The 27658-nt window shown below is 36.4% G+C and overlaps 1 protein-coding gene across 4 annotated transcripts in view; it reads left to right on the plus strand.

Annotated features, from left to right (window-relative positions):
* The window catches only part of NHLRC2 (NHL repeat containing 2), a 40023-nt gene extending 13726 nt beyond the window's left edge, over positions 1 to 26297 (plus strand). For 2 of the 4 annotated variants that reach the window (XM_072871270.1, XM_072871273.1), the window contains 7 exons: positions 452 to 581; positions 10607 to 10706; positions 11175 to 11406; positions 12439 to 12561; positions 13639 to 13848; positions 14983 to 15208; positions 18075 to 26297. In XM_072871270.1, coding sequence (XP_072727371.1) covers positions 452 to 581; positions 10607 to 10706; positions 11175 to 11406; positions 12439 to 12561; positions 13639 to 13848; positions 14983 to 15208; positions 18075 to 18340 — 1287 coding nt within the window. In that variant the 3' untranslated portion in view covers positions 18341 to 26297. The remainder of the gene's footprint in view (positions 1 to 451; positions 582 to 10606; positions 10707 to 11174; positions 11407 to 12438; positions 12562 to 13638; positions 13849 to 14982; positions 15209 to 18074) is intronic. The other 2 variants (XM_072871271.1, XM_072871272.1) reach the window with 2 other exon arrangements.
* The last annotated feature ends 1361 nt before the right edge of the window (positions 26298 to 27658 follow it).

Genomic DNA, 27658 nt, shown 5'->3' on the forward strand with positions numbered 1-27658 from the left:
GCTTTGTACAGATTATTTTATATAGAGATGGGAGATACTGTTACAGTATCTGAATTTTTATGTCATATTCCTATAGAAGTTTAAAATAAAACATCCACATCCATTGTCCATCTGAGTATTTCTCTAGAAAATTTTTATGCTTTCTTCAACAACTGCTGAGCAAACCTTGGCAGAGCAGTGTTAATTTTTGTTGTGTGTGGAAGAGAATTCCAGGCACATGGTTTTCCTGCTGCCCACTGCTTCCCCCTTCTCCCCCCCCACCCCCCCCAACATCAGCAAGCATTGTGGTAAAATTAATTATTTTCTACATAAACAAATACCTGAAATTTGTTAGGATTTGGTTTTTATTTGTCAGCAAAAAATCTCTGGTTTTGACATCTAGCTCAAATTATCTGTAACTTCAGTCAAGTTAACGTTGTACATTCAGTGTGTATAATTTTGCTTCTTATAGATTGACCTGGAATTAGAGATGGTGACCACTGTAGCAGGCATTGGGATACAAGGTGTTGATAAGGAAGGTGGAGCAAAAGGAGAAGAACAGCCTATCAGCTCTCCGTGGGATGTGGTCTTTGGAAATTCAAGTATTGTATCAGTTGAGCTTTTAACATCTCATACTTACACATTCATGACTGTTTGCTAAATATTTTCCTGTTTTGGTAATAATCTGAGATGTGAAAAAGTAAATACTTACCTTACAACTGAATCTAAAAAGCAGAGGTTTCATTGGCAAGTGATAACTGCAGTTCTGCTTTGGATCCTGAAAAAATGTGAACTGTTCCTTGATGTGGAGAAAAATTCTTTTGTAGCAAGTTATACAGTTACTGGGTCCAAATACAGAGGGAAATTGTGGTTGCTTTTGTTAGGCCAGTGCTTCATGCCAGGATCACTTAAGAAGCAACTACATTTTACAGGAAGTGGGCATTGTCTAGAAGTTCCTTTCCTTGACTATACAGACATGTCTGACCACTTGTAAATATTTGAGTTTAGGAAATAAAAATCATTTTAGTTGGAGCCCTCTGTTTATTCCTGTTCAGGTGACGTAAAATCGTTAGACTCAAGATCATGATAGAGTCAATCAGATAGGAGAGGAATACTTCAGAAAAAACCTTGCAAGCATCAGGGGGTAAAAATTAAATCTTTGCGTAATAGGATGCAAGAATCAGCTTCTGAGGATTTAGGTAGCTTTCTTTCCCAATTCATTTAACACACACCTGAGCTTGACATCGCATAACTGCCATGTTTTCATCTGTTACTGTGAGTTGATACTCTATTTTTTCATGTTTCCATTTCAGTATAATTTAGAAGTTGCAGATGCCAATTTCTTAACAATGACAGAACAATGCTTTAATGTGGCGTAAAACCCTTTGGTCAGTATTTCAGGCATAAAAACTGACTTCCAATATTGGGGTTTCTTGAATCTGCAGATAAATGGGTTGGGGAAGTAGCATGATTTAAGTCTGATATCTTTAAATTAGAGGTGCTTTACAAGATTAGTAAATTAGAACATTTTACTGACCTGGAAGCATTTGTCGTAATCTTGGTCAGTTACAAGGGAGGAAAGCACACTCAAATCAAGTTTAAGGGAACATGAAGCTAGTTCATAAATGCTGATTGTGTAGAAGTCTTCTGGTACAAATACGTCGTCAGTATAGACAGTGTACCACCAGCAGCCTTGATTAGTTAAATAAGCTACCGGCATCAATTTTTAGATTTAACACATTTAGTAACATGTCTTCTACAAAAAAAAAAAAAAGGCACTTTTTTGAAAGGCTTTGCCAATGACCCTTACAATCTGTGTTAAGCATATGAAATCCTACTTTCAAGAGAAAGGAGTACCTGAAAGAGAATCTTGCTGGATGTGGGTTGCTATTAATGAAGGCATGAGTTTTGCTGAATTTTATCCAATCTGATTTCCCTTTTGTGAACCAGTAAACTGTTGTGTGACTAGATGGTATAGTTTTCAATGTGTCTTGAACCAGCTGATCTCCATGTGATGTTATTGCAGAGCTGTTTCACAGATCAGCAAAGGAAGAGACTAATAACTCATCAGTGCCTCAGAAACTTAAGCTGTTTAACAGAACTATTCAAAATATCCTATAATTTTACTTTTCATTTTTCATGATGCTTTCTTCTGCTTCTGCCAGTAGTTGAATATCTGTTGATACTTTTTATTTTTGAGAGCTCTGCTTGTTAAATGTTAATTGATATGATTGTTATCAACATGAACATAGTAATCACTGAATTAGTCACCTGTAGAGGATTAGTCATCTGCACTGTTCAACACTGACTGCTGATTTTTTATAAGCATTCACATAAACATCAGATCTTCTGAATGCACTCTGTTCAGACCAGTATGAATTTTTTCATATTCAGGTAGAACCTACCAGTCAGTTGTCTATTTACATCCCTACAAAATATAACCTGTCAGTTAAGAAGAGCTTAAATCAGTTTAAATTCCTTCTTTGAGAGGGTAATAGGTCAAATAGATTAAATGGGAGGGGGGGGAGGGTGTGCTTTCAGTTTCTTTTTAAGATTTTTTTAATATGGTTTTGTGTGAGTAAAGTAAGCTAGAAAAATGTAAATTACTATAATAGCTGTATAAAACTCTTTAGAAAATTATAACCAGAGAGAGTTGTCAAAATGAAGGGTTATACTGAGTAGAATGCTAACAGGAGTCTGTCCCAGAGCATGAGGAATCAGGACTGTGTCTTGTAGTCTGCAGTGCACTTGTCTTACAGCATAGATACTGCCATGAGCTGCAGTGACTTCTTTAAGTTTGTTGCCGGACATCAAAATAGTTTGTCAACACTGCAGCAGAGTTTGCCAAAGTTGCTTTGTTATGGCAGATTGCTTGAGCCTGGTAGGAACTTCTGTTACTATCCTGTATATTACAGGATACATTTGTTATTCAGTAAATGCATGCGAAGCACAGATTTTGTGGGAAATCTTCACTGTCCTGGGCAGAGACCCAGCCTTCTGTTGGTGATTCTCAGTGTACTGTCCTAGAAGTAGATACCTTGTTGTCAGTATATTAAAACTGGTATGCCGGTGTCTGTTTATGCATTTGGATGGATGAAGTAATTGATGAGTTTCAAAAACTACTTTTGTTCACATCCACACAGCAGTGCCTGTTTTTTACGTATGCTTATATGTATCTCTGTGCAAGTTGCAGGAGGTAATGTACACTTCAACAACTTAGGTTCATTATTATAAAATTCATAAGTTTCACTTTTGTGTTAACTGGTGTGGCATATGGGAAATAACATCATACTTTCCCATTTTCCTTAGATCTATGTAGCTTAAACTGTGTACAGGAGGCATTTTTTCTTTTCAGAAGATAGATTTATGGAATTTACAGTTTTTAAACAAGTGATGCTTCTGTGAGTTTCCTTTCAATGTCCAAAGTCATGCTATCCAGAACATGAAAGGGAGAAAAAAAATTTAAATGTTTAAGCTGTTTATGTACTACATTAGATAGTATTGAACAGCTTATGCTGACCTTTTCAAAGCCTCAAAGGGAAAGGTTATCTTTTAGGAGAAAAATTTTTTTCTGTATCATTTACATTTCTTGAGATTACTCCTACATACAGTTCAGAGTATGTATTGATCAATTAAAAGACTTCATTGTTTGTGTTTTAAAATTTTAATTTATAGTTTGTGGTGAAATTAAAAATATTGAGGGAAAAAAGTTTATGAGGACACAGATAAGTTAATATCCCGAACAGATATTACTAAGTAGCATGCTTTTAAGCATCCTCATAGTATTTCCATGAGATAATAGGCTTTTGTTTCCCCATTTTATACAGATGCTGAAGTCTGAGGCAAAGAGGTTAAGTGACTGAAATACTGTTTAAAAGAAAATTGGCACAAATGTCTCTCTTTAAAGTAGGGGAGTTAATGGAGACAAAACACATGTTAGAATTCAGGCAGACAGTATTCTTCCTTGTCATCTTTTTTATTTCTTTAGTTGTGGCCACTGAGCTTGTGTTTTACCCTCTCCCTTTAAAATTCTTGAATGAACTCCATGGATTAAATTCTGGCTTCGTTGAAGTTGGTGCTGAAATTTGCATTGACATAGATTGTGCAGGAAATAGAGGGGGAGGGCCAGCAGCTTCAAAAGACATTATTAAATTACTGTGTGCTTTTTTAGGTTTCTCTGTTGTCCCCATCTATTTTTATTCAGTGGGTGTTGAAAGCAAGTGATACTTAAATGCACAGTTGATCTGAGCGTGAAATGTTCTTGATAGCTGCATTCTTGCTGGAAGGAACAGGACAATGACCGGTGCTTGGTGACATAACTGTGTGTTTCACATTCCAAAATCTGGTCTTAAATTGTATGATTGTAATCTATTTATAGAAACTCCCAAGTACAGTATTGACCATGCTTTCAGTAAACGAGTTGGAAATTTTTACGTCAATTTAGGTTTTACATAGATATTATTTAAATGAAAGTACAGTACCTTACCATACTGGTACAATTTTTATAGCCCTTAAAAGGCAAAAGTATGTAAGATTTTTTTTTTCTCTCCGTGTTTCTGCTAGAGGATTATTTAGTACCACTGCATTCCAGAGGAAACACTTTTTTTTCTGAATTACTCCTGGCGATTCTTCCCTCGTTTTACAAAAAAATAACGTAATAATCACTTTGGCAATAAGCAATTAGCACTTCCTGGGTGAGCTCAGACCATATATGAACTGTTTGTGTCTCAACTGTCTGTGTCTTGAAAGTATGCTTTCTCCATGTCACTTTCCTTTTTCCTTCTAGTCTGGTCTTATTCTGGCATTGAGGCTCTAGCCTTCACTGTCCTGTGAAAGGAGTTTTCCTTGGTAATAGCTGAAAATGAAAGAGCTGCTTTTGTGATCATCAGGGATTAATTAGGAATAATTTTTCTGGACAACTCAAAATTTGAATTACTCTAAACATATGTTGCATATGTAATATGATTGTGTGATGTATCAATGTATATTTACTTGCAATGTAAAAGGCCTTCTCATCTCTTTATAGCAGTTCCCTATGCAGAGTACAAACTCGGAGATACCCCATTCAGCTTTGGGCTGCCATCATATAACTTCAGTTGCACAGAAAATCGTGTTAGCAACATCATTGACACGAAACAGCTTTGTCTGTCTTCTCTTCTTGAACTAGATCCTAAATGTAGTTATAAATGGTAATTATTTTTATTGAAAATATTTGAGATTTCAAAGAAAAAGTAACTTGTTCATTAAAGATAAGGCTGAAGTGGAAGACTTACAGGGTTTCACTCCTGTGTAAGACAGGAGTTTTAAGGAGAAAAAGTCTTTTGATAAATATGACATTAAGAAGTTACAGTGAAGAACTGCAGTGAAGCAGGTCGTTACCCAGTCTTGCTTTGGGAGGACTTCTGAAATGCACTGTTTTCTTGTATATATTGTCTGAGTGGGTCAACCAGCTTCATACTGTTGGCAGACTCACAGAGAGGGACAAATAGATTTAACTGAAGTTTTCACATGTCCTAACGTACTTTATGTATGAGTTCTGTCACCCCTAAGCAGCTTTCATTCCAGCTTCTAAAGCGGGATTTATTTTTTTCCTTTAAACATTTGAGAGAAAACTAAGGAGGGATAAACTTTCAGAAGTAGTAGCTCTTTGTGCGATCAGCCCAACAGACCTTATCTCTACAGGAACCTGGTTAATCTGTTGACTGAATGCTCTGATTCTGTATTCCAAACCAAAACAAAGAGATTAAGGAGTTTATGGTATTGCTGAATAATAATAGCAACAAAACTGACTAATATTTCACATGTTCACTATAGAAACAGGTCAAGAAATTAGATATTTTCATCAGTATTTTAGTATAAACGTGCCTTTGACAGAAACATACAAAGACTAAAGTCTTAACACAAGGATGTAATGGGAATTGTGACCGAATACCCAACGTTAATCCCACACAATTTAGTTTGACAGACTAATTTTCTAGTAAACTGGACTTCTGTACATCTTGACAAAATGGGTGATGATGATGACTACTTTCTGCAGTAAAAAAGCAGAAGCATTTGGATTAGCAGAGTTAACATCTTAACAGATGTTAAACTTAGTAACATTTTGAAGGCCATGATGTGAAATGCTCTCTTTAAAAAATTATTATATTTGTACCTGGAATTATGATTTCTCATTCTCTTTGTTCCACAGTCTGTAGTCTTGTTCTGTGAATTAAATGTATGTTCATGATAAAGAAGTTGAAACAACAAATCAGATTTCTAAACACTAGTTCACGTGTTAGATACTGGTTTTAATGCAAAGTTCCAGATGCAGAGCTGCTGAAAATAAACATCCTTGACAAGTCTTACATAGTCTTTGTCAGGCCTGCTGGGGTCAGAATGAGACACAGGTTTTAACTGTTCTCATTTGATGCTGAAAGTGCTTTTGAATATGGAATGTGGGTGTTAGGGGTCAGGGGAGACTGCGGTGGTGAAGTACCCTCAAGTGTGTGCGTTTATTATGCTTAAATAGGAATAAATAAAATGCATAACCAGATTTGGCTTTTTCTGTAGTTATAGTGATGTATCCCAGCACTAAATAATCTAAATTAGTTGTTTCATGTTAACAAATGCTATCACCTCTACTTTGGATTTTTTTGAAGTATTTGCTGCCATTACAGTCATAAAGCCTGAGTTAGAAAACTTGGTAAAGAAAGAGAAAATATTTCATTATAGTCATCATTTTATCTCCCTATTATCTCCCATTGTATGACATCCCCTTGGTATCTACGCCCAAGGATTTCCCTTGATGAGAGGGCAGGTATGTTAACTAAGGAGGAAAATTCCAGAAGCACTTTATTTCATAAGGGGCTATGCTGTTTGCATGATGCAACGCTATGTGAAAGAGTGCCAGGTAGCACAGGAAAAAAAGAAGAAATTTAATTTTTACTCCTCTGGAAAGGATGATGTGTACTTGTAACAGTCCGGACTTACGGTGCTAAAGCATTCGTTTGGGGCTTTGCTATCTCTGTCTCACTGAAGAAGAATGATTCTCTAGTTGTTCTGTCAGTAAGGTTTGGATTTAATTTGCTAAACTTCCACTGACTTAAGTGAAGATGAGACTTGCATTCACATGTGCACGTAGGCAGTGTGCCTATCTGTAAACCAGAGGGTGTGTTGTATAGCCCTTTTTGCCTCTTGTGTTTTTGCAGAGGGTAAGTGTACGAACAGACTTCTTCCTTGTTATTTTTTTTAAAGATAAAATTAGTAGACAAGAATAATATTTTCAAACTTCAATCTATTTAGAAAATGTCAGTGGTGCCAGCCACAAAATGTAACTTTGATTCCCAGGCTTTTAATTCCCAGACTGGAAGTAAGCATGCAGTCCCGAGACAGGGAAGCTGGAATTGCGGGTAGTCCTGGGAATGGAATCTCTTCAAACAGATATTGCTGTTGACTGGTACAAAATAAAGTCTTTTCTGTGCCTTCAGATTGACTCACAGTTAATGGTCAGCAGTATTACTGTGAAGTTGTGTATGTGTACAAACAGGACTGTGAATTTTTAAAACACAGATATATAGCAGAGGCTGAATCATCATATAATAACTGAAGCATTGTGTTATATGGAATACCAGAGCTCCAGTTCATTATTAGTGAATCTTTATAACATAAGTATATCACATTTGCAAGCCATAGTTTGCTTTGATACAGGCAGCACTAAAGATAAGAAAGCACATACCCTAATAAGGAGAAACAACACTGGATTTTTAAAACAGCTCAAGATAGGTTGGAATGTGGTGCTTAATTGATTACATGTAAAATAATTGCTTTGTTCTTTTATGTTGTTTTAGAATAAATTCTTTAAAAATAAATTCTTTCCATTCAAGGATGATAAGGAGTTATGATCATGATGGCATTACCATAATTTTAGCATGCTGGTTCTCCCTGGCCCCCTTTTCCTGCGAGAACAGTACAAGGATGACAGTGGTGACATGTCCTCAGACTGTTCTGTCCTCAAAGAAGAGGTTTTTCTGTCTTTTGTTTCAGAACATAAAGCATTAAACTCTGTAGTGTCAGGTCCATTGTGTGATAAAATACCTTAGCTGTGCAACTATAGGCATTGTTTTTACTTTTCTGGTTTTGTACAATTTTTTTTTATTGAAGTTTTGACATATTTTCCACAATTCAGTATGCTTGTGTTGTTTCCATGTGTGCATTCATTCTCTTTGTTCTAATTTCCATCCAGTAGAAAATATTTAAGTTGCATTAAAATTTATGACTGTTATGGAGCTCTTATTTATTTTTCCTGTCTTGTTCTCTAGTTGAAGAAAGGATCTTCTCTCTATTGATCTTACATATTCGGTAAAACTTGAGATTAATATTGATACTTTTTCCCTGTGTCTCATATTTGATAAGCCTTTCAGTGTGCAGAATTAGCGTAAGAAACCTTTTCAATTTTTCAACATATAGCTGTCACAAGTGAGTGGAATTAGAGCATTGGATAGATGAAGAATGGAACAGATTTTTCTAAAGTGCTCAGTTCTAGTCTTACTCCTTCATTTCATTGGTGGATGAAGTTAATTTTAAATAATTAACAAAGCACTTTTTGAGATCCCTCAGAATGAACTGCACAGCATAGCAAGATAAAAAGCTCACTTTCTGAATTGACCAGTGATTTTAGCATTGTTCATTCTGGGGTACTCAGAATAGTAGCATCTGAAAAGTACAAGATATGCCTCATGGAAACAAAGTCCTGAAGTTGAACATGTGCTATATAGGAAGTAGTGAAATGAATTCATAGGCCATTCTCAATTTAAATCTCCTAGAAACAGGCTCTAATCAAAGGTGATTCTGTAGGTGTGTGTGGGGGGCTTTATTGGGGTAGTTTTGGCATTGCCAGTACTTTGGGAACAGCTCTGGTGACTCATAAAACATGTGTTTTCCAACTTATTTTGCAAGCCTTCCTGCTCAACAAGACGCTTTTAGGTGCTTTGGAAGTTTGACTTTTATTCTTGGAGCTCTAGTTTGCTTTGAAACGTGGAGCCACGTGGAGGTGCGGGAGAGTCAGCAGAGGTCCTTTGATTGCAGTCTTGGAAACTTGTGTCTTGATCCAAGAAACAGAAAAGGCTGAAGATAAACTGCATTAAAATCTTACCAGTACTACTCTGAAGAGGGCTCACAGTATGAGGAAATTGATTCTGGAGACAGAAGGATACTTTTTTTTCCCCTCATGCAGTGTGTAATGTAGGAAAGGTTTAGGATTAGAACAACAGCAGGATCTCAGTTGGGGGAATAGTGGTAATTTCATTTTAGGAAGATTGATTTGGACTAACTTCTTGGGTTTAAAATGCTTGCAAGCATTTTGTATATAATTGCTTTCATTTTGAAACTCGAAAATGGGGGGGGAGGTATCCATTATATTGTTTGCAGAAACAGCTATGAGATGCATAGTGTTTGTAAGTTCATGTGAATAAAAAGTTTCTGTGAGCAATTTGAAGGTATTTTTCTGTTGACTGGCTAATAGTTATTCCAATACCTGATACATTCGTTTAGAAAAACATTTTAATGTTGTCTCTGACTAGACGGGATAGTTGTATACAATGTGTATAGACTAGTGCAGTGTTAGAAAGATAATAGTGTCCCCATTTTAATGCGGTTTTTAAATGTCAACTTTCTGTTCCTTAAGATTTTCAGAAAAGGCTAAGATAAGTAAATTTCTTTTGGTTTTGGGTTTGGTTTTTTTTAATGGTCTTTCACCACTTGTCTTCCTGTGTTCTTTCTTATGCTGTAATGTGATATGTTTAAAGCTACAGAGCACTTGTATGTTTTTCTCTTTCCATTTGTATCACTTTATTTGTGACTTATTATCTGGGCAAGCTTTGTGTAATTTTATAGATTTGGATTGGTGAATTGCAGCATTATACTTTGAGATTACACATTTGTGATACCACATGTACATGTGCATAGGGAGTACAACTTGGAAACTGGATGGTTAGTGCATGGGGAAATTAGTAACTGCCCACATCCCATCTAATCTTTGAATAAACAGCTGTTGTTGCCCTCCAGAGCGTAAATCTACATGACACCCAAGCATCGGTTACCCTTATCTTAAAAACATTATATACTCTGTACATAATGTAACAAAGGTACTGCCATTATTATGTCTCTCAAAACCTGTATACAATTGCCAGTAGTTTTTTGGAATATCTAGTTTTGTCACTAGCTTAGTAAAAAAACCCCACCCACCCCTACCATGCCCCCCAAAAACATGCTTAGCAAAGATATGTACGTATTTGTTGGCCAGTATGAATCAAAAAATAACAGGTGAAGCATGGACCCAATACAAAGCGTTGCAAAGAGTAAATCCCATTTGAAGTACTGCCTTTACTAGGTAGGGATATTAAAACCACAATTTTTATATCCTTGGGAACAGTACAGAATAAAAATAGTAGACTTCTTGGTAGATGAAGGACGTTCTCTCTCTCTCTTTCTCTCTGTTTTTTGGTGATGAGTTTTTTTTTTTTAACCTGTGGCAGAAGGTAAGCTGGAGTAGGGGGGATGGCAGGGTTGGTTTGTTGATTTCTTTGTTTTATAAAGCATTCCCAAATTATTTTCTTTTCATCTGTTTTTATACATCCATTTTTAAAAGTTTCAGGAACCCACGAAGACGATGTTTTATGGATAGCAATGGCAGGCACTCATCAGATATGGGCACTGATGTTGGAAGGTGGAAAACTACCAAAGGGAAGGTAAGCAGCTGTAATAAGATACATGTGAAATTGCTGTTTGTCTTGATAAACAGCTTTCAAACCCCAAAGAGAGAGATAATCAAATTACACTAAAAATAATTTTTGTGAAGCTGTACTTAGCTTGAAGCTTGCTGCTTCTGTTCAGACTTAAAAGGCGTGTGTCCTTTAAAGTCTGCCTGCTTTTTCCCACACTGTTAGATGAAATGAACTATGTTACTTTTGCTATAAAACTATGACTTGGTAGGGTACATTAGTATAATTGAGTGTTACTTTTCATTGCATTTGCTGAATTATCTAGTGATGAATGATAAACTGAGGTGAAATAAAAGTTAGCACAAAGGCATTGAATAATTCCTTGTGCTGCAGTACAGTTGGTTTTATAACTCACAAGTGCTTGTCCTGTGGCTTCTGTTTATGCATAATGTCTGAAGTATTTCAAACTCATTCTTCAGTACTATTTTCCTTTAGTGATTTAAAGAAAGGAGTCTGCCTTCGATTTGCTGGGAGTGGAAATGAAGAGAACAGAAACAACGCATACCCACATAAGGCAGGCTTTGCACAGCCTTCAGGTCTCTCTCTGGCTTCCGAGGAACCATGGAACTGCCTTTTTGTAGCGGATAGCGAGAGCAGCACTGTGCGAACCATCTCTCTGAAAGACGGAGCAGTGAAGCACCTTGTAGGAGGAGAGAGAGATCCATTGGTAATCACTTCAAACTTCCCCACACTGCCCTACTAATATTCCTCAAGCCTGACCTGGAGGAACCACTTTTGGGGTGAGAGGGTAAATCAGTTTCCATGGCCATCAATTTCTTAACTTCACTGCTTGGAATGCAAATGTGTGCCAGTTGTGACGCTCAGGTTGTAGTGCAGATTGTTGCTTCTCAGATAACAAGTTACTTCACTTATTTTTAAAATAGCCAATTTGATTCAGCATTGTGTGGTGTCATGGTTTAGCCCCAGCCCGCAACTAAGCACCATGCAGCCGCTCACTCACTCCCCCCCGGTGGGATGGGGGAGAGAATTGGAAGAGCAAAAGTAAGAAAACTCGAGGGTTGAGATAAAGACAGTTTAATAGGTAAAGCAAAAGCCGCGCACGCAAGCAAAGCAAAGCAAGGAATTCATTCACTACTTCCCATGGGCAGGCAGGTGTTCAGCCATCTCCAGGAAAGCAGGGCTCCATCACGCATAGTGGTTACTTGGGAAGACAAACGCCATCACTCCAAATGTCCCCCCCTTCCTTCTTCTTCCCCAGCTTTATATACTGAGCATGACGTCATATGGTATGGAATAGCCCTTTGGTCAGTTTGGATCAACTATCCTGGCTGTGTCCCCTCCCAGCTTCTTCTGCACCTGGCAGAGCATGGGAAGCTGAAAAGTCCTTGACTAGTGCAGCAACAACTAAAACATCTCTGTATTATCAACACTGTTTTCAGCACAAATCCAAAACATAGCCCCACACCAGCCACTGTAAAGAAAATTAACTCTATCTCGGCTGAAACCAGGACATGTGGTTATTAAAGCCAGCTGGATTCATATTGATAATGTAAATGTGAGAATTTCCATTTCCATGGTTAGCATCCACACTTCCCAGTTTTCAGTATCCTTGTTTTGAAGTTGTCTTGATTTTTTATTTTTTTTTTTAAGCCAGTGGATTTCCATTTAATTACAATCATTTAAATTCATGTCAACTTTGAATTATCAAATGTATTAATTTAATAAAATACTTTTTCAGAATTTGTTTGCCTTTGGTGATGTGGATGGAGCGGGCATAAATGCAAAGCTGCAGCATCCCTTAGGAGTAACATGGGACAAGAAAAGAAAACTACTCTATGTGGCAGACTCCTATAATCATAAGGTAAGCATATAGTAGCTTGTTATATACAGGCTTTGCAATTTTTACTACTATGAAGGATTGTTTTAGGAACAGACAATGATTGTGCTTGGTTCGGTTAAGCTGAAGAAACAAATGATACGAGTTCCTTTGTGGGTTCCTTTTCCTTCCTTCCTTCCCTTATGGGTCCTTCTCTTTACCATTGTTTTGCTGTCACATGCTGCTGTGTTGGTACGATGGTCCCTTGGGGAAGTTGAATTTAAGTGCCAAGTGACAGTTCAGACTGAGGACCCTTTCCTTATATCTTCCCAAAGATGCTGAACTAGAGCAAAAGAGCTAGGAGTGCTTAGTCAGGAATACTGAGGTTTGATAAAACTGGGAGAACAAGAGGATTTGCTTTTCCCTTAAAAAAGCCACCCAAGGTTTGAGAAGTATTGTGGGTTGCCTCCATGGAACTCTGAGATAAGAAAGATTGTTTTGCGTGATTGTTCTCATGTGATGTTGTATAAACTTTCATGTCTAGAAGGTTGTTAACTGTACATTGATTCAATGCATTAAAACAAAAGTAATTTGTTTTAATTTGAAGAATAAAGTATATAACACTAAATGCTTATTGAAATTTTTGTGGCAAATGAAATTTTGTTTCAGGTATTGTGTAAAACATAAACTTTTTTGCGATTACTTTAAGAAAAAAACCCCTCATCTGTTTTTAGAGAAAAAATGATATAGAAGTTGGCCTGCCAGTTTTGTTATGCTCTTACTATTCTGCAAATATTTCCAGAAAGGCAACAAACATTAGAAAAACAAGCCATTCAGCATACTTTTATACCAAAGCATAGGTGCCTTCAGAATTATGAAAGAGAACACTGAATGAAGACCAAAGGAAGAAGTAAAGTCCAGCAGGGAATGGCGGGGAGCGGGGAGATGGGAGATGTCATTTGGTAAAGTATGATAACTTAGCTTCTAGGACGCACACTTGGTATCTAAGGTACTCAAAGTTAGTGCTGGCTTCTGAAAACCTGGGGCATAAGATAATGCAGAACTTCTAAATCCTGGTGGGTTTTTTTCAGAGAAGTTTTTTTGTGGCTTTGTTTATCTTAGATTAAGGTTGTAGATCCCAAGATGAAGAACTGTGCTACCCTGGCAGGCACAGGAGAAGCAAGCAATGTTATTGGTTCCAGCTTTACCCAGTCAACTTTTAATGAACCGGGAGGTTTGTGTGTTGAAGAAAATGGCCGCTTGATGTATGTTGCAGACACAAATAATCATCAGATTAAAGTGCTGGATTTGGACACAAAAATTCTTTCCATGGCAAGTAATACTTATTAAACAGGCTGATAGTGGTGTTTCTTGATATAAATTACTATTACAGACTTTGGCAAGTGGTATAAAAATCATATAGCTAATAAACTTTTTTGGGTACAGTAGCTATATTCACAGAATGTTTTGTGATGATCTGGCAAATAAACATTGCCTGTTAGAACAGTTGTTGAAAGCTTTAGTCTTTGGAAAGGCAACTTTTGCATGAAAACGGAAAGTGATGATCCTCTAGAAGAGAACAATACAGAAACATGAGTTATTAAAAAATACAGCCCAGTTTTTCAGTATGAAAAGCATTTCATGAGCACTTCCCGGCTCCCTTTGTAACAAGTGGAAGTTGAAATAGTTTACCAAGTCCTGTAATTAAGCCGTAAGAGGTGATTTTGGGAGGTCAGTGACTTAAACCAGGGTACATAGTGGGCTTCCAAGTTGTCAACTCAAAACCACTGTCATCATTGAGCACTGCTGTATTTGCTTATAAACATGAAGGCAAAACAAACTTGTGCTCCTGTCCATCTTTCAATGGCACTATGTCTTAACGTTTTCATATGTATATGCATGTATATATGACATAATGGTCCAACTGTTGTCTTGTATGTTTCTTTCATTTAATAGTACACAATCTTAATGTACGTTTAAATTTCCATATCATATAACATGTTGGTGGCTTTTCTGGGAAATTATCTTTTACTTTACTGTGCAATCTGCATGGTTAAAATCTTGGATTTTATTACCAAAGCATGTGGTTTACCACAAGATTAGAAGAAAATACCTATAAATTTTAAAGTAAAAATATAATGCAACTGTTAAAATTTTAAATTAAAGGATACTCTAAGTAGTGGATACTCTAAAGTAGTTGTGGATTTTATGATTTTAATAGCAAATATTATTTTTATTTTGATTGATCAGTTTTATCTTTTTCATTTAAAAAAATAATTTTGTCCTTCCCTTTTTCTTTGTCACTGTAGTATTGTTGCACTCTCAGAAAGTTTTAGTCCAATAGCCATATTATCATGTGTTAGTTTTCCTAGTCCATATCAGCTTTGAAACTGTGATTGTATTGTGAAAGCCTATTTGCTTTCAGTACAAATGAAAATAAATACTTTGTTTTATTTCTACTGATAGTTGCCTATCCTGAATCCAGAAGCATGTGATGTTCCAGATAACCTGCCTGTGCAAAAGGATAAAATAGCAAACCTTCCAAAACTGCCTAAATCTGCACCAAACATTCAACTTCCTTTACTAACTGTAGCTCCTGGCCAGACAATTCAGTTTTTGTTAAAGTTGACTCTTCCTCCAGATTCAAAACTGAATGAAGAAGCACCCAATTCCTGGTTTATCACAGCAGAAGGTAAAGTGCCTGTGTTGTTTTATCAGTTGAACGGGAGTAGGTAAGATACAAAGTGAGTTATATCATGACATGCCTGTAATACAAGGAATCTCAGTCTGATGACTCAAAATCTCCCTCCCAGTCCTGTGTTCCCATTTGACCTTGTGATGCAATACATTTATAAACATAGAGTTGATACATTTAACATTTGGAGCGGGAAGATTAAAAAAAACCACCTGATAGGCTGCTTTTTGCTTGAATTAATACATGCTGCTTTTTTTTTTTTTTTTTTTTTTTTTTAAAACTTTCTTGGAACAAGCTGCCACTGAGGGCTTGCAGAGGTACTAATCCCAGAACTGTCAAGCTTTTTGCTCCTTAGATGCTTGCCCTCTCCACTGTCTCTATGAACAGCTTATCTCAGCCCTACCATCTGTTTCTGGGAGAAAGCTCACCATGAAGCTGAAGCATATTCCTGAAAGAGATTCCTTTTTTTTTCTTTCTTTTGTCTCTTCCAAAAAGTATTTGAGGTGCATTTATATCTAACTACTTTGAACCTACTTTGTTATAATTAATATTTGCATATTTCTGCTTGAATATTTCTATAATAAGGCACACTTTCTTATGTAAGAGGTAAATTATGGTATGGCAAGGAAGCAGAAATGATTGGCCTTTCTTGCAAGTTCTGTTGCTGACTTCCTGTGTGACCTTGAACAACTCTTTCAGTCACTGTGTACCTTGGTTACTGTGAAATGGGAATATTATTATTATATTGGAATATTGGAAATATTATTTCATGTTGTGGCAGTTTCCTGAGCCTAAATTAATCTCTCTCAACTCTCAAATATTCTAAAAGAGCACATGGAACGTGTTCACATGGTGTGTGACTGGAGTGGTTTAGTTCTAGTCATCGTTGCCATCCTTACACTGGAGATTACTATGCCCATAACATGACTGGTAGAATAGACCGTGTGAGTGTTCCCTAAAATTCTCTTCAGTACAAAAATAGCAAGGTTATCTGAAACTCTTTTTTGCACAGGACAACCATTGGTGGATGTTTGGAGACAGAGCTTTCCAGTGGTCTAGCTGTACCCAAAAGGGAGAACCTCTCCGTGGCCTTAGAAGTACTTATATGAAAGCCAGTACACAAAATAACCCATACTTTTTCACATTCTTTGTGTATTGAAACAGTTTTGCCTGGTTATTGAGTTACTCAGATGTGACTCATTTGCTTTAAGTTTAATACGTTTACGTTCTAGGAGAAAATTTTTTGTCTCACTGGAATGTCAATTCTTCTAAAAAGTATCCTATAATAGGTGCTATGTGCCTAAGTAAAACCATAAACTAGTGTCCTTGAAGGCGAAGGGAGGACACTTAGCATTCAGACTGTGTGAGAAATTTCTGAACTTTATAAAACATGCTTTCTGTTAGACTCTAGGCACCCTAAAGTAAATGATGCATGGTACAGAGAGCTGTTACCTCTTGGAGGAAATGAACAAGATACCCTCTAAACCAGTATAGAGCAGAGAAAAGCTTAACTGACTGTTTAATGAGTTGATGAACAGTTTTTTTAAAAAAAGAAGCTAGAATGTAATTTTCTTTAGTTTCTGTGTCACGTTTTGCTGTTGAAATTGCATCATTTGCACCTACAATAGATTTTCGAAAGCAACAGAGAGAGCATTTATATTTCAGTTATGTTCACTCAGTGGTTGCACTGCATTGGAAAACATTTATGTTTAGAAATGCTGCTAGATTTTAAAATTCTACTAATTTTTAGTAATTGTTCTCTGGCTGAATTTACATGCCATATTGGCTTTTACAATGATAAATACTTGTTAATAGTTATTCCTGCTTGTAGATGCAGTTAAACTGATTTGAAAGTAAACATCTCCTCATCTTTTGACTCGTCTTTTGTTGGCCAGCTTTCAAAGTGTCCATGTGGTAGCTTAATTAAATGGATTGCTTTTAAAAGCAGTCAAATACTGTACAGGCACTGCAATTTGTTTATATGCCTCATGATTTAAAGTAGTTTCTCATCCCAGTTTGTGCTTTTGGAGTACAAATAGACTATTTCCAGGAGAGCCGGCATACTTTTTGGCCTACAGAATCTCCAAATATTGTTGAAGTAAAGATATATGTGACAGCTTCATGGGTTAGTAAAATTGGAGAATGTAAGCAACCTCAACTCAACAAGTCATTTCAAGCTTATACATTCTAGAGCCAACTTTTAGGTATTTTCTGAAAAATGCCAAAAAGAGCACTTCATCCATCTCACTTACAGTAAAATACAGAGTACAGTGCAATGAGCTAGGTACATTTATTTTGTGGTTAATTTTTCAGTTCTTAAATACTTAAATAAATGTGAAACTCAAGTTCTGTTGTAACAGTCAGCCTGAACATTGCTAAATTGAAGCAACCCACTTGTAAAACCAACACTTCTCTTTGGAAATGCCATAATTTACCTGCGTTTTTATGCATTTATGGCAGATACCTTACCTGGAGTATTAGACCTCTGATACAAATATTTAGCAGCCCATTAATTTAAGGAGTTTTGCTTGCATATCTCAGAATAAATTTTAATATCCTCTTAAGAGCGTATAGGCCAAATTGCAGATCCATTGCATTTAAATAAGATGTACTGTATATATACCTATAGTTCTGAAGCAAAGCTATGGATCTCTCCATCTTTAAATGACTGCTAAAGAAGCATTTGTAAATTACTTTTCCTTTTTTTTTTTGTCCATGACTGGAAAAATCAGGAAGGAAATTTCCCCTAATGTTGCATATGGAAAGAATGTCCATGTTGTCCTATAGGTAAAATTAGTGTTTTCTGTAGGTTTCAGGCATGGTGTTAAATATCCTAAAGATAATACTTGTTCTTCTTTTACAGGTAATACCTGGTTGCTTCAAGGACAGTGTCTGTCTGGAGAAATAAAGGATGTTTCCTGTCAAACTGTCATTCCCTTTCAGTTACCCAGGAGCTGTCTGTCAGCTGAAGCTATCCTTGCTGTCAAAGCGTGCCTTTACTATTGCAGCAAAGGTAGCAGTGCCTGTATGATGAAAGGAATCTCATTCAGTCAGCCTTTACAGATAGCTAGTACAAACCAAGGCAGTTTGACTCAAGTTGAACTGATATATGTGTTTTTAACCAACTAACCCACAGCCAGCTAATTTCATACTTTATTTTACTATCCACCATTTCTGTAGGAGAACAGCTTTTCTCTGTTGTTCATTTTCCTGGAGCTTATGACAAAGCTAAGAAATAATATACTTGGTAAGCTGTAGGGAAGTCTACTTCATTTTAACATGAAAATTTGTCATCACAACCTCATGTTTTTTTATTACAGTAGCAGCAATAATACTGTAATACTGTAGACTCTGTTGCCAATTGTGAATATATTGGATGTATGCCATTCTAAGCAATGAGCAACAATTTTTAGAGTCCTTTTGAAAGAGCTGGTGTTACTTTGTGATGTTACTGTAAGAAGTTCTTTGCACTGTACATACTGTTAGAATAGCTAGATCATTTTGGACTAACAGTTACAAACTTCTTTTGTGCCCTTATTAAATTTTAATAGAATGTCAAAAAGAATAGTTTCTTTCTCTAGGCTGTAAAAGAACTATCTTGCTTATTTTTCTGTAATGACATTTATGACACATGTATTTTGAAAATACATCTTAAACTAGGTGCAGCTCTGATTTTATGCAAAGTGAGTGTTTTGCTTAACTAGATATGACCGCCTTATATGAAGAGCATAGTTTCGTGGAAAAATTTCTGTGAAAGGAAGTGTTCAAGTTCCTACAGAAGAATTTCATGCTGATTTCTTACGAAGAATGTGCCTCTCTCTAATCTGTATATATATAAAGAAAAAAAACTCAAAAACCATGCCGGAGTTTTTCTGATACATACCAATTTACATTTTATAGTAAGTGGTAGATAATGGTTGAATATCTAAATGGCAAAAATTAGATGTCAACCATTTCACGCAGGGTGAATCACTTTTCTACTTTTGTGATTTCTTTGTAAAGACAGTGGCCACTGAACCAGAACTATATATTTAGTAATGGATTATTTGCATTCATATTTAGAGGTTCTGAGCTTTTGCTAGAAAACTGGTAACCTAATCTTTGAGTAAGGTGCTTTAAAACTGTATTACAAAATCCTGCCTTTGGTGGCTGTTTTGCAAGTAAAATTCCTTCAATTTGCCATAGTAAGTAACAGGAATACAGGAGGGAGTGCAAGTTTTTTACTGGAACTGGAAGAGTTTCCACAGTGCTTAAGTGATAATTGGATTAGACTCTGTGCTCTGGTCATGAGAATCAGTTCTGAGAAGATGATTTTGTTTTAAGTTTGAAGATAGTATTTTCACCTATATTATAAAGTATAGTAGTGAAATAATTTTTATATAGTCTTTTCTAAAACAATCACCATTGTTCCTGACACCTGTCAGTAAATCCCCAGTATGATTTGTTGTTGCTCTTTCTTACTTAAAGACTGGCTGAAATGTTGGTCATGAACCCGAGAGGCTTTTGTTTCAAGGGAACCATATGGACTGGTGTGGTTTTTCCTTCCATTGAAATGCCAGTCTATCTGCAAGTTCTCTGTAGTACCAGAAATGGTTATTATCTCACCTGTCAGCAAGGCAAGGGCTGAACTATTATTTTTCTTGTGTTTGTTTTTTAAGCAACTTTTGTAATTCAGTGTTTCAACTCCTTTGGGTGAGCCTCTCAATTCTCACATGCCATTTTGAAGAAGGAGGAAGTTTTGCTACTTTGTTCACAGATTGCAAATGCTATTGGAAGGATGAAGGTAAAGAAACTGATTTGGGCATTTACCATTTTTTACACTTCAGTACAACTCACTCTTTCAGAATTTTTTGTTTGTTTAACTTTGGATAGTAGCCAGGAAACCTTAGATCAGCTTCCAGCTAGCCCACAAATTTTCTGTTGCTTACTGAAAAAACCAAGCATTAGTTTCAGAAGTTCAGAATAATGAACCAAACTGTTACAGTTATCTTGAACATACAATTCAGCAGATGGATTTTTTTTCTCTCATTTTCAACTAGAATTACATTATATTTGTCTATTTCAGTTGGATGGGATCATCAAATTCTGCCTGTATTCCAGTATTCAAAAAGAAAAAAAAAAGTCAACAAATCTGTTTTCTTATTGACACTTTTTAATTAATGCATTGCTGAAGGGGAAAGACTGTGTATTCCTAACTTTATTTTATAGTATGTAATGTTTAAATATAGTATTGTAGATATGTTTTCTATCTAAATGTATATATATAAATGTGTGTTTGAGTGTCATATCCTTTTTGTTTTCAAGTTTCAACTTTTAGTCACTGTATGTAGACACACTCAGAACCACCATAAGCTTATTGGGAAAGGGTGATAGTAGATAGTAGGAAAACTGTGGCATAAGCATCAAGCTAAGTCCAGGATCAAACTGTAAAGGACTTTTAAATATTTAGTTGCAGCCAAGTTTTAAACAATTGTATTTCAAGGAAAACAGTTTCAGCTTTACTAGTGGAGAACAGGAATATATCTGTTTGAACCAGTTTTTTCTTTGTCTTTTAAGTCCATGTCTTGTGGCAGATGACTGAATTTTATATAAACTAGGGGAGTTGGGGTGGTATACTGTATCCATGCTGCTATTACTCTTTCTACAAAGCCTCAGAGCATTCCTTGCTACTGCACTGTAATGGCTTTATGCTAAAGGAGAGGCAGAAGATGTGATACCATCTCAAAAAGACACACAACCCACTATTTACAAAGAAAATCTGTATATCCCAAACTGCCTTCCCCCTGAATCCGGTAAGTCGTAAACCCTTTTAGGCAATAACCCCTTTAGTTTGCAAGGGAGAACTGCTTTTCCTGACTCATCTTAGTGGGTTTCACAAAGGGACAGTGCTCTAATCGTTCTCCTTCATCATCTTAGGAGCAACTGATTCTCAATGCGCTCCAGTTCTCACTGATGAGGTTACTGGGGTTCTTCTGCTCCTTGCTGTGTGTTCCTGCTCCTCAGTCTGTGTGTTCACTGTGATTGGCCTTTAATCATATAGCCTAGCGCTGTGTTTTGTTTGTCCAAGGAATAGCATACACATTCCCGGAGTCACTCCTTCTGTTTCACTTGTGGTATACAGAGTTTCGAATGTTCTATAATTAGAAAAACGTGGTTTTTAAAAGCTTATGATGTTTAGGGATACTATTTCCATTGCTTCCTCTAGGGTTTACAAGATGCTCTTACAGTAAAGCAACAAGTGCCATAAAGGTAACCAGACAGGCAAACAGAATAGCACGTACAAGCTACAGAAATTTATTTCAGTTAAGTACCAGAAAGCATCTTCAAAATATGATTCAGAAAAATAGAAAATGTTACTACTCTGTCTCAATACTGAAAAATCAGATATATTGATGACTGCTATCTCTTTGTAAGGTAATTTAGTTTATTAGTGTTTCCTGATATAAAAATTCTGAGCAGATTGGTATGGCTCAGCACTCCCAGATTTGTATCTTACAGTAAAAGTATGTAATTCAAGGCCTTTTCAAAACGTGTCTTTCTACTGACTTTAACAGGTTTTGCATCAGAACTTAATAAACTAATAAATTACTACAGCAAATCTCTAAAGAATATTGGTCATGGTTGTATAGTATAATGGAAACAAGTTCAGTGGCATTTGCAGTTTAGTTCTAGTGTTTGCTTTCCTGGAACAGCTTTTGGTTTTGAATGAATTTATTAATAGTTCCATGAGATGTTTTTAGAAATTTTATTTAATTACAGTACAATATTCTTCATTAGACTAGGAAAAAGATAATGTGGTTTCTAAGAGGGAGCATAATGTATTTTAATAGCTTTTTCATGTTGTTTGAATTCAGTAGTAACTTTCTGTAGTTTGTTCCCTTTTGTTGAAGGAAGAGGAGGGATGCTGACTCTGTAAACCTATTGATGGGCACATATTTTATGCATACACCTTTAGCCGATTCCTTTTTGTGTTAGATTCTCACATGTCATTTTGGGCTTTTCTACTGGATGCACTTCTTCATAGTTTGTGTTTTTCTTCTCATGTCTTCCAGTTGTAGAGTATTATGTTCGTGTAATGGTGTGGTAATGTCGTGATACAAAGCAAGTACAGACCGGATGAGTACTATATGAGAAAGTAGTTTTATAGCATCATGTAAATGCCTTATCTTCTTAGCCAGAGAAAAGGGGCATATGGCTTCCAGTACCTTGTATATATTCTTAATGCACTTTTTTATTCCAGTGGGCAAATCTTGTAGCTCAAACCATGGGTAAAACTGTTTTTTGTGAGATCATCAAGAAAAACATATTCCTTATCTCTTGCTCAGAGGAGGGGGATGATCAGAATGAAGTGACTTTCCTTCTTGTGCAGGGGTATGTCCTTCTGTTCCTTTAATTATTGACTATTTATTTTAGCAAAGAGAGTTGTATTATCGACTACAAATTCTCTTGAATTTTTGATTCCTAACAAGTTTTTCTACATACATGGAAGCTTTAAATGTCTGACTTTGTAGAGTTATGAGTGATATATGTAGTTGAAAATGGCTTATAGTTTAGCAGACAATAGCAGAGATTTATGTACATTCTTATGATCTGTAATTTTTTAAAATCACTGTTATTCATTAAGACTTACCTCAGAGACACATTGCAGCTGAACTCCCACAGAAGTGTGTTCATAAACTGTGTATTGCAACTCAAAAGTAAGTTTTCTTGCTTGTATAATGTGCAAGAGATGCTGTGACACCTTGTGCATGTGTCCTCCAGGCTGCAGTTGTGCTACCTGAGGAGAATTTGCCATGCACAGCAGCTTATCAACCACCCACAGTAACTCTCCACTCAAATCTGCCAGCTCAGTTGTTCATATAATCAATTAAAATTACTGATTTATGTTAGCAAAGATTTAGTATTTAGAATTAATCATTATAATTTTTATTGAAATCAGTTTGTCAGGGATTAGAGGAGCTTCTCTGTCCCAAGCAGGGGAAGTATAAGAATGGTGACAATTAGTTGGAGACAGTTGCAAACGTGAGACCTGGTTATTTTTTAATTAAACCACCACATCTGCCTTTGTATTCCACAACAGATCATGAATTTCGAAATGGTATTTCTAAAATTTTACATTCCACTCTGTTCATATAACCAAATTTGACTACTGTCTTCCATCAGAAGCAGCTGTTCTTACATTTTATACATTTTTGTACTATTATATGTAAAATCACTTACTTTCGTTAAGGATTAGGATTCATTCTGGTTAAGGATTCAGCACACCTACAATTGAGTTTCCGAGTTTATCTTGGTTTCTTTGTCATAATATTATGGGGGGTTTTGGTTAGGTTTTTGGGTCTATCTTTTCCTCCTGTAGTTTCCCCAAGAATGAAATGCAGCCAGTATCTTGTTACCACGGAGGGATCCAAATAGGGTAATTCCCTCCACCAGCTCCTTGCCCCTCCCCTGCTTTAGCAAGTGCAATAGGGCTGTCCCATATAAAGGTAACATTACCTGGCAGCTCACTCCAAAAGGGTGCAAATGAGGTGAGGATTTCAGGATGAGTTCCACCATGACACTAATCCTCAGAATGGACAGACCTAGTGCATACTGGCTTCCTGGGGTTTCCTACTTCCTAGGTCTACTTCTCTTTACGGCCTATAAAATCTTGCTCCATAAAGAAGGTAAGAATTTTGCCCTTACTATTCCTGCAAAAATCTTCAGTTAATTGATTCATTAGTACTCTTTATCTTAAGATAACCTAGTAATAATTACTGGAATTTAGGACCCATCTGGACCTGCCCCCATGCTTCTAGGTAGCATTAGAGTAGGATTATGTCCTCAGGTCAACTTCATCAAGCTTTACACTGATGCAGCTACCATCAAAATTTTTACCTTTACCTCTGGCCCTGTCCACTGAGGTCCTGAAGTTGTTTCTAGCTCTCCCAGAGCATCCTGTCAAACTTGGGTAGCCTATGCAGGGATTTTGATGGCTCTTAGTTTCCAGAAACTTTGATACTATAGATTAAATACTTTGGCTATTAGGTGATTTGAAAGATAGCTCAGTTTGCTATCTTGTTGCAGATTGTGCTTAATTATTTTCAGAGGGTAACACATTTTTGTTGCAGCTGGAAAACTAGAAACCTTGGATATAAGTCAAGGAGTGTTTGTGCAGCTATAATTACTTATTGCTTACTGTACCTCTTTGTTGGTCCATTGCTTTCAAATCTACAAGAGAACTGTTCATCCAATTGCAGGCCCTAGGGCTAAGCAAAAGAATTGCAAGTATTCTTCAAGTCTTGCCTAGTTCCTTTGAAACATCAACAATTTTGAGCTAAAGAAGTCCCACTTGTAAAAATCTGTTCATAAGTCTACCTTAATTTCATGCTCTGTACTCAACATGCCTCAGAAGAACAGTATTCCACACTATATTTTCCCCCTTTTGACTAAGTATTTAGAAACTCAACCCATCTGGCCATTGTCAGACTTCATAGAAAGCAAGATAACAATTCCCAATTTGATTTTACATTCATGTTTTTTAAAAATAAGAGCTTGTTTTTCAAGCTTTTGATTAAACTGAAGTACCTGGTTTTGAACCATCCATTCAAGGAATCTGTCCTGAGAGTTGCCTATATCAGATAACTGGCTTCCAGATTTAAAAAATTTGGAATTGATAGTAAAGTGGAAGAACAGAATTGCTAAATATTTTATATTTTGAATGTTTAACTTCAAAGCTATCCAATTTCACTTTTAAAGGAGAATTAGTGCAATTGAAACTTTCTCTTCTGTAAATCATTACCATTAGTGTACCATTAGTCATTGTATCATTAAAGCCTGTGATGGGTCTGTGTGATTTTATAAAGAAATTAATAAATAAAAATAAGGTAGTTGTAAAACTGCGACTGGGTGAAATCCAGGTGCTCCAAGGTTAGCGGCAAATATCTTTAGGGGCAGTAGTTCAGCCCAGTGTGACAGAAATTCTGCATTTTCGTTACATCATGATGGCTGAAGGAAAAAATCAGTGCCTTCCATAACAATACTTGAAAGTGTATCTTTACAGAAGTGCTGGAGTACTGATTGTAGTAAGGTATTTGACCTTCATGGTCTGCAGGTTTCAGGGGTTTTTAATTCTCTGCTAATTCTGAAACTGTGAAGGGTTTTCCTTCTCCTTTATGTTTTTGAATTATGTTGAAATTAAGGTGCTTTTTGCTCAAGCTACTCTTCTTACAAAGTACTTTAAAATGTTTTTTCTCAATCTTGTGAAACTATTGTACCTCTTTTGTACACTTCAGAACAAACTTGGCAAGGAGATTTCAAACATCTTGCTGAAATTGTAATATGAGTGATTTGGAAGGCAAAACATTAATTGATCTAAAAGGGCGAGGGTGATGCTTCTTGGTATTTCAGGGGTGGGTGGTTGGTCTTTGGTTTGGTTTGGTTTGTTTTTTTTCCCTGTTCTACAGATCAGCAATGATTCTTTAAATGGCAGAAGGTTGTGTGTAGAGGCAGCTAGAAAGGGTCAGGTTCTCTCACTGTGAAATCATATAACTTCATTTAGGTTATGATGCTGGGATGTCTAAAAATCCCAGGAGTATAATACTAGTGAAGAAAGTCACATTTGAGCACTTAACACCTTAATAAATGTCTCCATATGGTTTAAGGGAAAAGACGGGGATTTTTTTTCTTCCTTAAGAACTTCAGTGTTGCTTTGTGGACATTGGAATATTTTTGTCTGCTCTTTGAGATACTAAACCTCTGTTTTTCCATTACATGCAATGCAAAGCTTTTCAAGTATCTGAACATTTAAAAGATGTGTTTTATGTTTGTTGCTACAAAATATGCGAAGAATTAAAACTGAAGGCGCTTCATCTACAGCTGATGTAGATTGTGTAAATTCTTCACATACAGCATTGCCTAATAGCGTTCTTAACAACATTCATGGATTATGATCCTTTTTAAATAAAAGGTAAATGTCCTGCAATATTATGAAGAATAAATAAATACACTGTAGAAGAAATGTCAGCCTTGGATATCAATTCAACAAATAAACAGTGATTAAAGAATGTACTCTTTCTCCTGTGAAACCTCTTTCTCCTTGTAAAGCTTTTTCATGGAAAAATAAACATTAAAAATTTTATCTTTTCTTTCAAGGCTGGGTTTGTCTGTCAGTCTTTACGTGAACATAGATGTGGAAGTTATGAAATGCATCTGCCGTGAGGGGTTACAACTTGATTAAAATCCTTTAATTAACAAGTAATATTTGTTTCACACTGCCTTTCCCACAGGGCTCTGCAGTCGTGGGTGTCAGCCAGCCATTCAGTGACCTGAGGGTTGGTAAAACTGCAGTCCCCCAGTTTCAGTGTTACGCAGTGGTCTGGAAACGAGAAATCTGGTTTTATTGCATTTCTGCACATAAGAGAGCTGAGAACTGGGGTACCGCATGAGTCATAGGCTGACTGTTTTGTAGCCTTCAGTTTATTGCAGGGATCCCAGAGCAAGCTTAGCTACTGGAACTCGCTGCATTGAGCTCTGCTTCAAAGCACTGTTTGTTAGCCATGTTACTGTGGCTAAACTGTGCCACAGTTTGCAGTATGTGGGTGCCTGTTTAATAATTATGGTTGAACCATATTTTAACAGCAGCTTCTAAAAAAAATATAATTGTTTTGTTATAATTGTTTTACTTGGATAACGGTTTTGCAGTTTTGACTAAGAACATATGGATACGGAGTACTAATATCAGCTTCTCGTGTGCACCAATACAACTGAGGACCGATACCAGCGTACCTACGAAGATAATCCCTTATTTGTGCTGCTCATCATGTTTGTATTGATACAATGATTTATCATTAATGAAGGCATTGTATGCCAAAAATTCTGGCATGTTTACTATAGGTGAGCCCCAGCAATAGTAAGTGTAACTGTTGAATTTTTTTCCCCTTGCTAAAGATTATTCCTCATGACTATTCATCTATTCAAATATTTAAAACATTTATACATACTACTTATAAAACTCAGCTAACTAACTTTGATTTCCATCCAGATTAAATATATTCAGCTTAGCCTGATGCAGTAAGTCTGAATTTGACAAACATTCAAACAAATTTATTTGCCATTTCTGTGTTTTGTTATAAAGTGCATCTAAAGCTTCTGCCAAGCCTAACTCAGCTAGCTTAGGCAGGGTCGTGTCATCTCTTAGCATCTTGGTGAGCGTTTGCCTCGGATCATAAAGCTGAAAGTTTACTTGCTTTCAGTTGTCGTCTCTGAAATGACACCTTCACCCGCAACTTTATCTGAGTATTCTTAAAACAATAAGCCTGTATGTACACAGACTTGTACATTCGATGTGCAAACAAATCTATGATGCATGTGTGTATAATGGCATTTGTGTGACTGAGCTGGACTTGTGCATTTTGCCAGAACCCAGGGAGGCACTGCCCAGTAGAGAGATCTGTGGTCACAAAGTCG

Source organism: Ciconia boyciana, chromosome 8, assembly GCF_034638445.1.
Source record: "Ciconia boyciana chromosome 8, ASM3463844v1, whole genome shotgun sequence".
NCBI classification, from domain to species: Eukaryota; Metazoa; Chordata; class Aves; order Ciconiiformes; family Ciconiidae; genus Ciconia; species Ciconia boyciana.